Raw genomic sequence first — 9,976 nt, forward strand, 5'->3', positions numbered from 1 at the left:
GTGTGTATGTGTGTTGGAGCAGTGCAGTGTAACCCTATGTGTATGTGCATGTGTTGGAGAAGTGCAGTGTAACCATGTGTGTGTTTGTTGAAGCAGTGCAGTGTAACCCTGTGTGTATGTGTGTTGGAGCAGTGAAGTGTAACCCTGTGGGAATGTGTGTTGGAGCAGTGCAGTGTAACCCTGTGTGTGTATGTTGAAGCAGTGCAGTGTAACCCTGTGTGTGTGTATGTTGGAGCAGTGAAGTGTAACCCTGTGTGTGAGTGTGTGTGCTGGAGCAGTTAGGTGTAACCCTGTGTGTATGTGTGTTGGAGTAGTGCAGTGTAACCCTGTGTGTATGTGTGCATGTTTAGGAGCAGTGCAGTGTAACCGTGTGTGTGTGTGTGTGTGTGTGTGTGTGTGTGTGTGTGCATTTGCTGGGGCAGTTCAGTGTTACCCAGTGTGTGTCTGCTGGAGCAGTGCAGTGTAACCCTGTGTGTGTACTGGAGCAGTTAAGTGTAACTGTGTGTGTGTGTGTGTGTGTGTGTGTGTGTGTGTGTGTGTGTGTGCATTTGCTGGAGCAGTTCAGTGTTACCCAGTGTGTGTCTGCTGGAGCAGTGCAGTGTAACCCTGTGTGTGTACTGGAGCAGTGAAGTGTAACCGTGTGTGTGTGTGTGTGTGTGTGTGTGTGTGTGTGTTGGAGCAGTGCAGTGTAACCCTGTGTGTATGTGTGTTGGAGCAGTGCAGTGTAACCCTTTGTATATGTGCATGTGTTGGAGCAGAGCAGTGTAGCCCTGTGTGTGTGTGTGTTGGAGCAGTGCAGTGTAACCCTGTGTGTACGTGTGTTGGAGCAGTGCAGTGTAACCCTTTGTGTATGTGCATGTGTTGGAGCAGTCCAGTGTAGCCCTGTGTGTGTGTGTGTGTGTTGGAGCAGAGCAGTGTAGCCCTGTGTGTGTGTGTGTTGGAGCAGTGCAGTGTAACCCTTTGTGTATGTGCATGTGTTGGAGCAGTCCAGTGTAGCCCTGTGTGTGTGTGTGTGTTGGAGCAGAGCAGTGTAGCCCTGTGTGTGTGTGTGTTGGAGCAGTGCAGTGTAACCCTGTGTGTACGTGTGTTGGAGCAGTCCAGTGTAGCCCTGTGTGTGTGTGTGTGTTGGAGCAGAGCAGTGTAGCCCTGTGTGTGTGTGTGTTGGAGCAGTGCAGTGTAACCCTGTGTGTACGTGTGTTGGAGCAGTGCAGTGTAACCCTGTGTGTGTGTGCATGTGTTGATGCAGTGCAGTGTAACCCTGTGTGTGTGTACTGGAGCAGTGCAGTGTAACCCTGTGTGTGTGTACTGGAGCAGTGCAGCGTAACCCGGTGTTGTGTGTGTATGCTGGAGTACCCGGGGTGCGTACATCATTTGTATGTATAGGAAGGGTGTAATTAATCACAGTATATTGGGGTATGTATATATACAGGGGCATGTATATATGTTAATTTTGGCAGTATGTGTATATTCAGGGGCTGTGTAGATATGTACTGTACTGTGTATTATTGATGGTGTGTACATGTATGGGAGGATGTATTTCTGTATAACAGGGGGGGGGGGGGGGGGGCCTAGTTTCGGCCCTGCAGATAGGTATACCGTTGGGACACAAGTTAGTTACATGTACGTCTAATCAATCAATATTCAGGAGTTCAGCAGGCGGACCGCTTGGGGAAAGAAACTTCTGAGGCTTCTGGTGGATCTTGCGGGGACGGCCCTGTAACGCCTGACTGAAGGAAGCAAGTTAAACATGCTGTGGCCGGGGTGTAGCTGGTCTTTTACTATCTTCATTGCCCGCTTTTTAGCTCTGGACAGGTACAGGTCCTGGACTGAGGGAAGGTCGGCCCCGATGATCTTCTCTGCGGTTCTGACCACCTTATGGAGCCTGCATCTGTCCCTCGCGCTGGCGGAGCTGTACCATACCAGTATCGAGGAGCACAGTACCGACTCCACAATCGCGGAGTAGAAGAGGAGCAGAAGCTTCTGTGGGATGTTGAACTTCCTTAGTTGCCTGAGGAAGAACAACCTCTGCTGTGCTTTCCCGAGAGTGGCGTCAACGTTTGATCCCTATTTAAGGTCCCGGGAGATTATGGTCCCTAGAAACTTGAAGGAGTCCACTAGCAATACCACACTGTCAGCAATCGTTAGTGGAGGTGCACTAGATGACTTCTTCCTGAAGTCCACTATCATCTCGACAGTTTTGAGGGGGTTGAGCTCAAGGTTGTTGTGGCTGCATCACTTTGTCTACTTCCTGTCTAAAGGCAAGTGTTGTCGGCAAATTTGATGATCTTTACTGATTGGACCTTTGAGGTGCAGTCATTTGTGTACAGGGAGAAGAGCAGGGGTGAGAGGACACAGCCCTGAGGGGCCCCTGTACTAATGGGCAGTGCTTGAGAAGTGAATTCCCCCGCTTTCAACACCTGCGTCCTATCTATCAGGAAGTCTACTAACCAGGAACAGGTCGCTTTTGGGACCCCTAGGCGAAGTAATTTGGGGTAGAGGATGCTGGGGACAATTGTATTAAAGTCCGAGCTGAAATTGCCAAACAGGACCCTTGCGTAGGTACCGGGAATGTCTAGGTGCTGTAGAATGTAGTGCAGGCCCAGGTTAACTGCATCCTCGACACACCGATTCGATCGATAGGTGAACTGTAGGGGGTCCAGTTGGGGGCCAGTCACAGATTTCAGGTGATTCAAAACCAGACGCTCAAACGTTTTCATGACCACAGACGTCAGTGCTATCAGCCTGTAGTTGTTCAGGTACGTGATAGAGGGTTTCTTGGGGACCGGGACGATAGTGGACCTTTTGAGGCAGGAAGGGACTTTCTGTAGCTCCAGCAATTTGTTGAAGATCTTGGTGAATATGGGGGTGAGCTGACCTGCACATGCTCTCAGGGCAGATGGTGACACTACGTCAGGACCCGGAGCTTTCCTTGGTTTGGCCCTTTTGAACAGTGCCTCCACCTCTTCTTGGGTGACTTGCAGTGCTTGGAGTTGGCCGTCGGTGTTCTGGGCTTCATAGAGGTTATTGTTTGAGTCGCAGGGGACTTCTTTTGTGAACCTGCAATAAAAGTGGTTCAGCTCGTCTGCTAGGTCTTGGTGCATGGTAGTGGACTTTGATGTTTTCTTGTAGTTGGTTATGGTTTGCATTCCTTTCCATACAGATACGGGATTATTGGTGGTGAGATCGTCTGTCAGCTTGTCCGAGAACCGCTTTTTTGCTAGCCTGATTTCTTTAGTCAGAGAGTTCCTTGTTCGGTTGTATAGTGCCCTGTCACCGCTGCTATAGGCCTCCTCTTCGGCCCAAAGAATTGCCTGAGCTGAGCGTTGAACCAGAGCTTGTTGTTGTTGTAAATGCGGTAAGTCTTGGTAGGTACACACATGTCCTCACAGTGTCTGTCAGGTTGTTCAGATCGGTTGCCGAGGCTTTGAAGACCACCCATTCCGTGCAGTCGAAGCAGGCCTGGAGCTTCATCTTAGCATGTGCAGAGAGAGTTAGATTTGGGTGGGTCATATTGTTTCTGTGCAGGGTAAATACTGGCTGCTTTATTTTTACACTGCAATTTAGATTTCAGTTTGAACACATCCCACCCAAATCTAACTCTCTCTGCACATGTTACATCTGCCCCACCTGCAGTGCACATGGTTTTACCCATTAGAGAAAGATTTTGCTTTTGTGATCAGGTCTGAATCAGGGCCTTCGTTTTCTAATGTTCTCAGAAAGTAGTGTGATAATTAGCAGACATACTGTATTATTGTTGTTACATATATAACAGGTGGCGTGCTATGGCTACATACAGTAGCATCTGTATGAGGTCAGTAGTGGTGCCCTTATAATAGATTTTGGAGCTTCTAAGTGATATGTTGATATTGGGAAGGGACCTGTAGATAAAAATACTAAGTAGAATAACATATCCTAGAATCTAGTGCAGTTCCAGTTCCGTGTTACTATATACAGTATATCAGCATACAATACAGCAGCGTTGTAGAGCGGTTGGATAACATACAGGGCAGAGCAGGGAACCAACGCGGATACGCTAAGCCATGTAATCAAATCACCAAGTCATTGAGTAGGCTCATTAATACAAGGCTAATTAGTACTATTACTGTACTATCCTTAGCAGCACATGGGCAATTTGTCTTATGCTAGTAAAGTGTAATTTTGTGCGTTGAACCATCCGTGCTTTCCAGAACTCTCTCACTGTCCTTCGATTGGAAGGATTGACACGATTAGCGGAGTGTTGGGGGAGGGGCTTATTAGAGGTAGCTATAAAAGGCTTACCTCCTGTCACGCAGTCACGTCTGTCCTGTATGCATCTTCCTAATGTATGGCTGAACCAATATTCATCCTATGAAGTGACAGAAAGCTCGTGACATCACTGATGCTAAGGGACAGCTGTAAGTAGAGGTGCGGGAGTATTGGTGTTGCTCAGAGCGCAGGTCTCTGTGGGTGGCACCGTCGCTGCACAAAGGTCCCTGCATCTGGCTTGCAGGTTGCCTGGAATGGTTGGGGAGGTACACATTGGGTTGGGTCTGAATGCTGGGAGCCTGTCTCACCCCTACTGACTGTAACTCTCCCCTCACTACACCATTGAGTCTCCTACCTACATCCCTGTGTCTTCTCTTGCTGCTGCTGACTGAGCTCTGACTACAGTGCACTTCCTGGTCACATGACATGTCCGAGTGTCCATCAGTGCACAAGGCCAGCCCCCCTCACTTAGAGGCATGCCTCTATTGACTCCCTTTCCTGTACAGCATTACTGCCCGTGGTGTGGCTGTAAGGCAGAGCTGTTGCCGCCTCATCCTCGGCATGACGTCATGCGGTCGAGGTGAGGGGGAGCCACTGGCATAGGGCTGTGTCAGCATTGTCTTACTGGGACTAGTTTGAATAGTTTCACCAGAATGTCTTACTGATAACCGTTAGGGATGAATATATGTAAATAAAATGATGATTCTGAGTTGTATGCTGACGCTCCACTGTGTCTTACCTCTTCCCCATCCTCTTGCTACTGCCGCAGCCGATTTTCTTCATAGTGACACGCTCAGTTGCAGCGACGCAAATATGTCTCCGTACAGAGACGCACCATCGGTGCACCATCTGAAGCATTATAGGAACCTGCACCGACCATGTGACAGTCGCAGTTTCTCCGTTTGACCATGGCGTCTTGTGTGAGTGGTCCTGTGTCTTTAGACACAGCCGCTGTAAGCGACACACAGCGCGCCTGCATCTGCCTAGCCATCCCTCCTGTTGCCCCTCAGGCATACCCACTAACGCGGTGCACATGTGTCCTAGTTGTTACCACATGGAGAGGCAGAACGGCTTTGGACGCAGGGAATGTAGATTTGCAATACGCAGTACTTACATGGGGCTACTGTATGCGTATCAGCATTGCGTGCGGTCAGCGTGCCACTCAGAATCTGACCCGGAGTCTCTTCTGTCTCCCATATCAGTGACTTACCGTTTTCTCTCAGCCTCACTCCTGACTCTCATGTCTGTTTCTCCTTCCAGATAGCGGCCCCTGTGGACTGGGAGTGTGGGGCAGAGTGCGATGGGGCCTCGTGGTTCTCATCTATGGACTCGTCTGGCTTATGCTGTCTGGTATCTCCTATAAATGTGAGTCCATATCGTATGATGAATGTAAGATTGCCGGGGAATATAGTATTGGGAGGCATCCAGGCTCTGGCGCTGAGTATGTGTCTTCCATGGAATTGTAGGTAGCAGTTCTCTTGAATATAGAACAATCTGTACTAATGAACAAGCACATGTGTTACCACTGACTGTGCTCCTTCATATCGCCCAGCATTCCACTCCGTGCCTCTTCAGGCAGCGCTCTCCTGCGTACTATACATAAGTGCATTCACCTTTTATCTCACTACCGTTAGAGTATTTCATACATTTTCTGTTGTTAATAGACATCACAAGAAAAGAAGAGGGTAACCCTACAGTGGTGCCAGGAGATCCTGAGAACGTAGAGCCTCGTCCAGTGGAAACCCCATCTGAGAATCCCAGAAGGCCACGAGATGACTCTGACTGTGGGGGTCCTCTGGATACTGAGGGGGATCCACAAGAACGCTGCTCTATGATACCAGAATCAAACGAGATGTTCTACGACAGGGATAGAGTTGCAAATGGCTGATGAACGTGTGCTAAGGTTTTTTCCAGGTCAGATATTATTCCGTAACTGGGTAACACCTCCATCCTCTGCCAAGTTTGAGGGAGAGGAGACTTCTGGTACCAGAAGATCTCCACATTTAGCGCTCAAACAAGAAGGTGAGACTATGTATGGTCACTAGTACACCTCATACTTCTCTTTGGAAGCAGGTCTTAGGGTTACATCTCTGTACCATCTCCCCCTTCCTCAGGTACCTTTCTCTTCCATCGAGGACACTGGAGTAAAGGAATATCTAGCTCAGACAATATGAGTAAGGCAGGTAGTGTGTCTTCCCAGGGAATAAGAAGCAGAGGAAAAGTCTGTATTTCAGCAGCACCAGGTGGAGGAGGAGTGGGCTGGACTCCAGAGCTGGGGCAGGAGTTCCAGACTCTGGGTCCAGTGCCTAACTGGTGGTGGATACCAGTGTTCTCCTCAGAGGAGTGTGCTGGACCCTGGGCCTGGTAAGTCTCATGATCAGGCGTGCTCACAGCTTTGTACTCCTGGACTTTCATCATTGTTTAGAATTGAGTAAAATATTGTACAATTTCCAGTTACTCAACTCAGCAAATAAGTAAAAGGCTGGAAGTTCAGTATGGAACCCCTACAGGAGAGCCTCTCATGGATGGGTGTGCCTTTCAGGCCATTACAGTTAATGTTTTGCAGGTTCCTGATCTTCAGCCAACTTTCCAGGACTCTTCCCTGTTACCAGCAGGACCATTCACATAAGGGTGAGTAGTTCTATAAACACACAGGCTGAATTATCAAGGAAAGGAGCCACATACAGCCAACCCAGGGGATACATACATAGGACAGTGTCTGGAGTACTAGTTGAGTGTTCTTGAATCTGGATAGAACAGGAAAATTAAAAGTCTGCCAGTTTGCTAATAAGCCCCTGTACCATATCAGAATCATGCATGGAACTTCTAGAGCTGCAGGAACAGGTGAGTTACCCTTATTGCCTTGTAGACCATTTGTGCAGGTTATCCAGTAGCACAGCCATGGTGTTATCCCTGTGTACCCGAATCTCCTGCACTAGGGGCGGTCATAGCATCTCTACTCATAATCCCTGGAACTGAGGGCGGGGGTACTGGAGACTACTGATACAACAAACTAGATAAGGCGATATCTGACCTTTCACAAACCAGGACACAGCCCAGGCCCAGCGACTTCTACTCAAACTGGAGGGTCTTCAATAACTGTTGTATCTTCAGGGAAGTGTCAGAAAGTCCAGTAATTGTCCCATCAGTCACAGGCTGGGGCCTCTGCATGGAGGACTGGGTGAGGCCCGGCAGCGAGCAACTCAGAGCACTGTTTTCTGCCTTAGGTAGGGTTCACAGATGGTTGCTTGGTGCTGTTGTGCATATAATAACGTAGGGAGCCACCCAGTGCTGTAGCTGCTTGGCTGTCCGCTGCCATGATGGAGAAAGAGAATTATTACGTTAGGTGTGTCTCCTCTATTTTAGTTACCGTCCATGTTATACGTGTGGAAGCGACTGGTGGCTCTGAAGACGCCTGGAGGAAGAGGCCCTATGATCTTTACGGGGGAAGTCTATTTCTCTGTCCTTACTTGGCTGAAAAGTATGATTAACCCCTTAGTACCTGCTTCCATAGAGTACGTTGAGGAAACATGAATAAGAGTGATAATTAGTCCCGCTTCCTCTTGGTTGTACATGTCATTAAAGTGGACATTTACGAAGCTGTAAGAAATCATAGCAGCACTGGGTAAAACTGGCCGGTATGGAAATCCATGTTACCCGTCCTGTACACCACGTGCCTGGTTCTGAAGGCCTGTGCACCGCGCCAAGACAGGAGGTAGCAAGTGAGTGACTGGGAAGGCGTTGTGTAATCCCTGTGTAATCACTGCACTGTTGGTGCTGAATGGACCTTACAGGTATGCAGTGAGTTTTGAGCACAGAGGACGTGAAACCCCCTGATGTCACCTTGGATGTTATGGTGTAATGTAATCGGGGTACTCCAGTCACTTGCTGCAGGTGAATATAGAGATCACCAGGAATGTTCCGTGCAATGATTGGTGCTTTGGGGATGCATCAGGATGAGACATGACACATTGCGCACTGACGCTGCTTATTGATTAGCGCAAGACACTATGGCCATAGATCTACTGATACACTAATCCATGGCCATTGGCTGTATATAGGTATATCACGGTGTCTGCTGTATGACTGTGCATCACTGTTACTGCTATTGTGCTGTCCCTGGCGCTGCTATCACCGCCTCATTCCCAGGCACGGCGTAATAGTGTCACATGGTGGCAAAGATGTGTCATTACACTTAATGGATTTATAAGTTGTTATGCGCATATAAAAGCGTTTCCATGGAAATCAGTGAGTTGTATCTCACTTATCTCTTTGTAAATGACACCGAATGCACCGTATCAGGGGGAATCTGGGCCAGTTCATGTTACCCTTTATCATTTTATGTCCAGTTATTTATAGATCCTCTACCCTCCTTTCTAGTTAGCGCAAGAGAGAGTGATGGCGTCATTATATGATTATATCAGGGGACGTGATGGGAGGAAACATTCACCCTTCATAAAAGTCCACTGGTTATTACTTTATTTATCCTCTGAATTTTCTGCTTATTTTTTAAAAGTTTTTTTGGAAAATAGGATGAAAATCCAGAGGGCGTGACCTGTAAAAAACCGAGCTATGGTACATTGGTAGGAACTGCAAGGCTGGGGAAATGAGAAACACTGCTGCATCCATGTTTTGGCATATGATCATCTATTTACCTGGGATGTAGCGTCACCATCCACACCCCCATAGACGTGCCCTGGAGAGGGGCATCCACAATACTGCTGTCTACTGCAAAAAGGCCAAAGGTAGCAGTACAAAAGAGATGCACTTAGGGTCATGGGTGGATTCTGGGGACCCAGTGGTTTGGGGAATGCTGAAACTCAGATTATTAGGACATTTTATTGTAACAATACTAAATTGTCAGTTTTGGCTGGAGTTCCTCACAAAGCTTTTATTATGTATAGACACTGATGTCACAGACAGGTTCATTCAGTGATATGAAGAGTTATTGTTACATGCCTTTATTATTTCAGTCATACTGTAATCATTTACCATATCCACCATACTGTAATGATTTATTAAGTCGAACACACTGCAGTGGGTTTTAGTTGTGCTCAGACAATATAGCTACAGTATATACTTTACGTAAAATAGATGTGATCATTATGTGATTTTATTAGGGTACAGCTTCACCCAGCACATGGATTCTGCGAATGTTATTTGCTTATAATATCATACTGTATAATAAAATATTTAGTGAATTCATCATTGAGTCTTGTATTATTTACATAGTGAGTAACTGCAATATTGGGTGACACATACAGAGGCTTTGTAACATATTCAGTCCCACCTAAAATGTCACCAGATGTGTTTGTGTCACCAGTGACACGGATTATTCCAGAAAGTAAGGCTCAGCCTTTATAGATAAGACTCACATAACATTGGCCCTCATTCCGAGTTGATCGTTAGCTGCTTTCGTTCGAAGCGCAGCGATTAGGTAAAAAAGTGGCATTTCTGTGCAGGCGTATGGGAGGCAATGCGCAAGCGCAACGTACTTTCACAACAGCCGATGCAGTTTCACACAAGGTCTAGCGACGCATTTCAGTCGCACTGCTGGCCGCAGAGTGATTGACAGGAAGTGGATGTTTCTGGGTGGTAACTGACCGTTTTTGGGGAGTAAGTGTAAAAACGCAGGCGTGTCGAATAAAAACTTAGGAGTGGCTGGGGAACGTAGGCGTGACTGGCTGAACGCAGGGCGTGTTTGTGACGTCAAAACAGGAACTAAACAGTC

At 47.6% G+C, this 9,976-nt stretch overlaps 1 protein-coding gene across 1 annotated transcript in view; it reads left to right on the plus strand.

Annotated features, from left to right (window-relative positions):
- Window positions 1-9,414, plus strand: part of LOC134931411 (uncharacterized) — a 75,144-nt gene extending 65,730 nt beyond the window's left edge. The window contains exons 6-7 of the mRNA XM_063925413.1: window positions 5,506-5,610; window positions 5,910-9,414. Of these exons, the coding sequence (XP_063781483.1) occupies window positions 5,506-5,610; window positions 5,910-6,133 (329 nt within the window). The 3' untranslated portion in view covers window positions 6,134-9,414. The remainder of the gene's footprint in view (window positions 1-5,505; window positions 5,611-5,909) is intronic.
- The last annotated feature ends 562 nt before the right edge of the window (window positions 9,415-9,976 follow it).

This window comes from Pseudophryne corroboree, chromosome 1 (assembly GCF_028390025.1).
Source record: "Pseudophryne corroboree isolate aPseCor3 chromosome 1, aPseCor3.hap2, whole genome shotgun sequence".
Classification (NCBI taxonomy): domain Eukaryota; kingdom Metazoa; phylum Chordata; class Amphibia; order Anura; family Myobatrachidae; genus Pseudophryne; species Pseudophryne corroboree.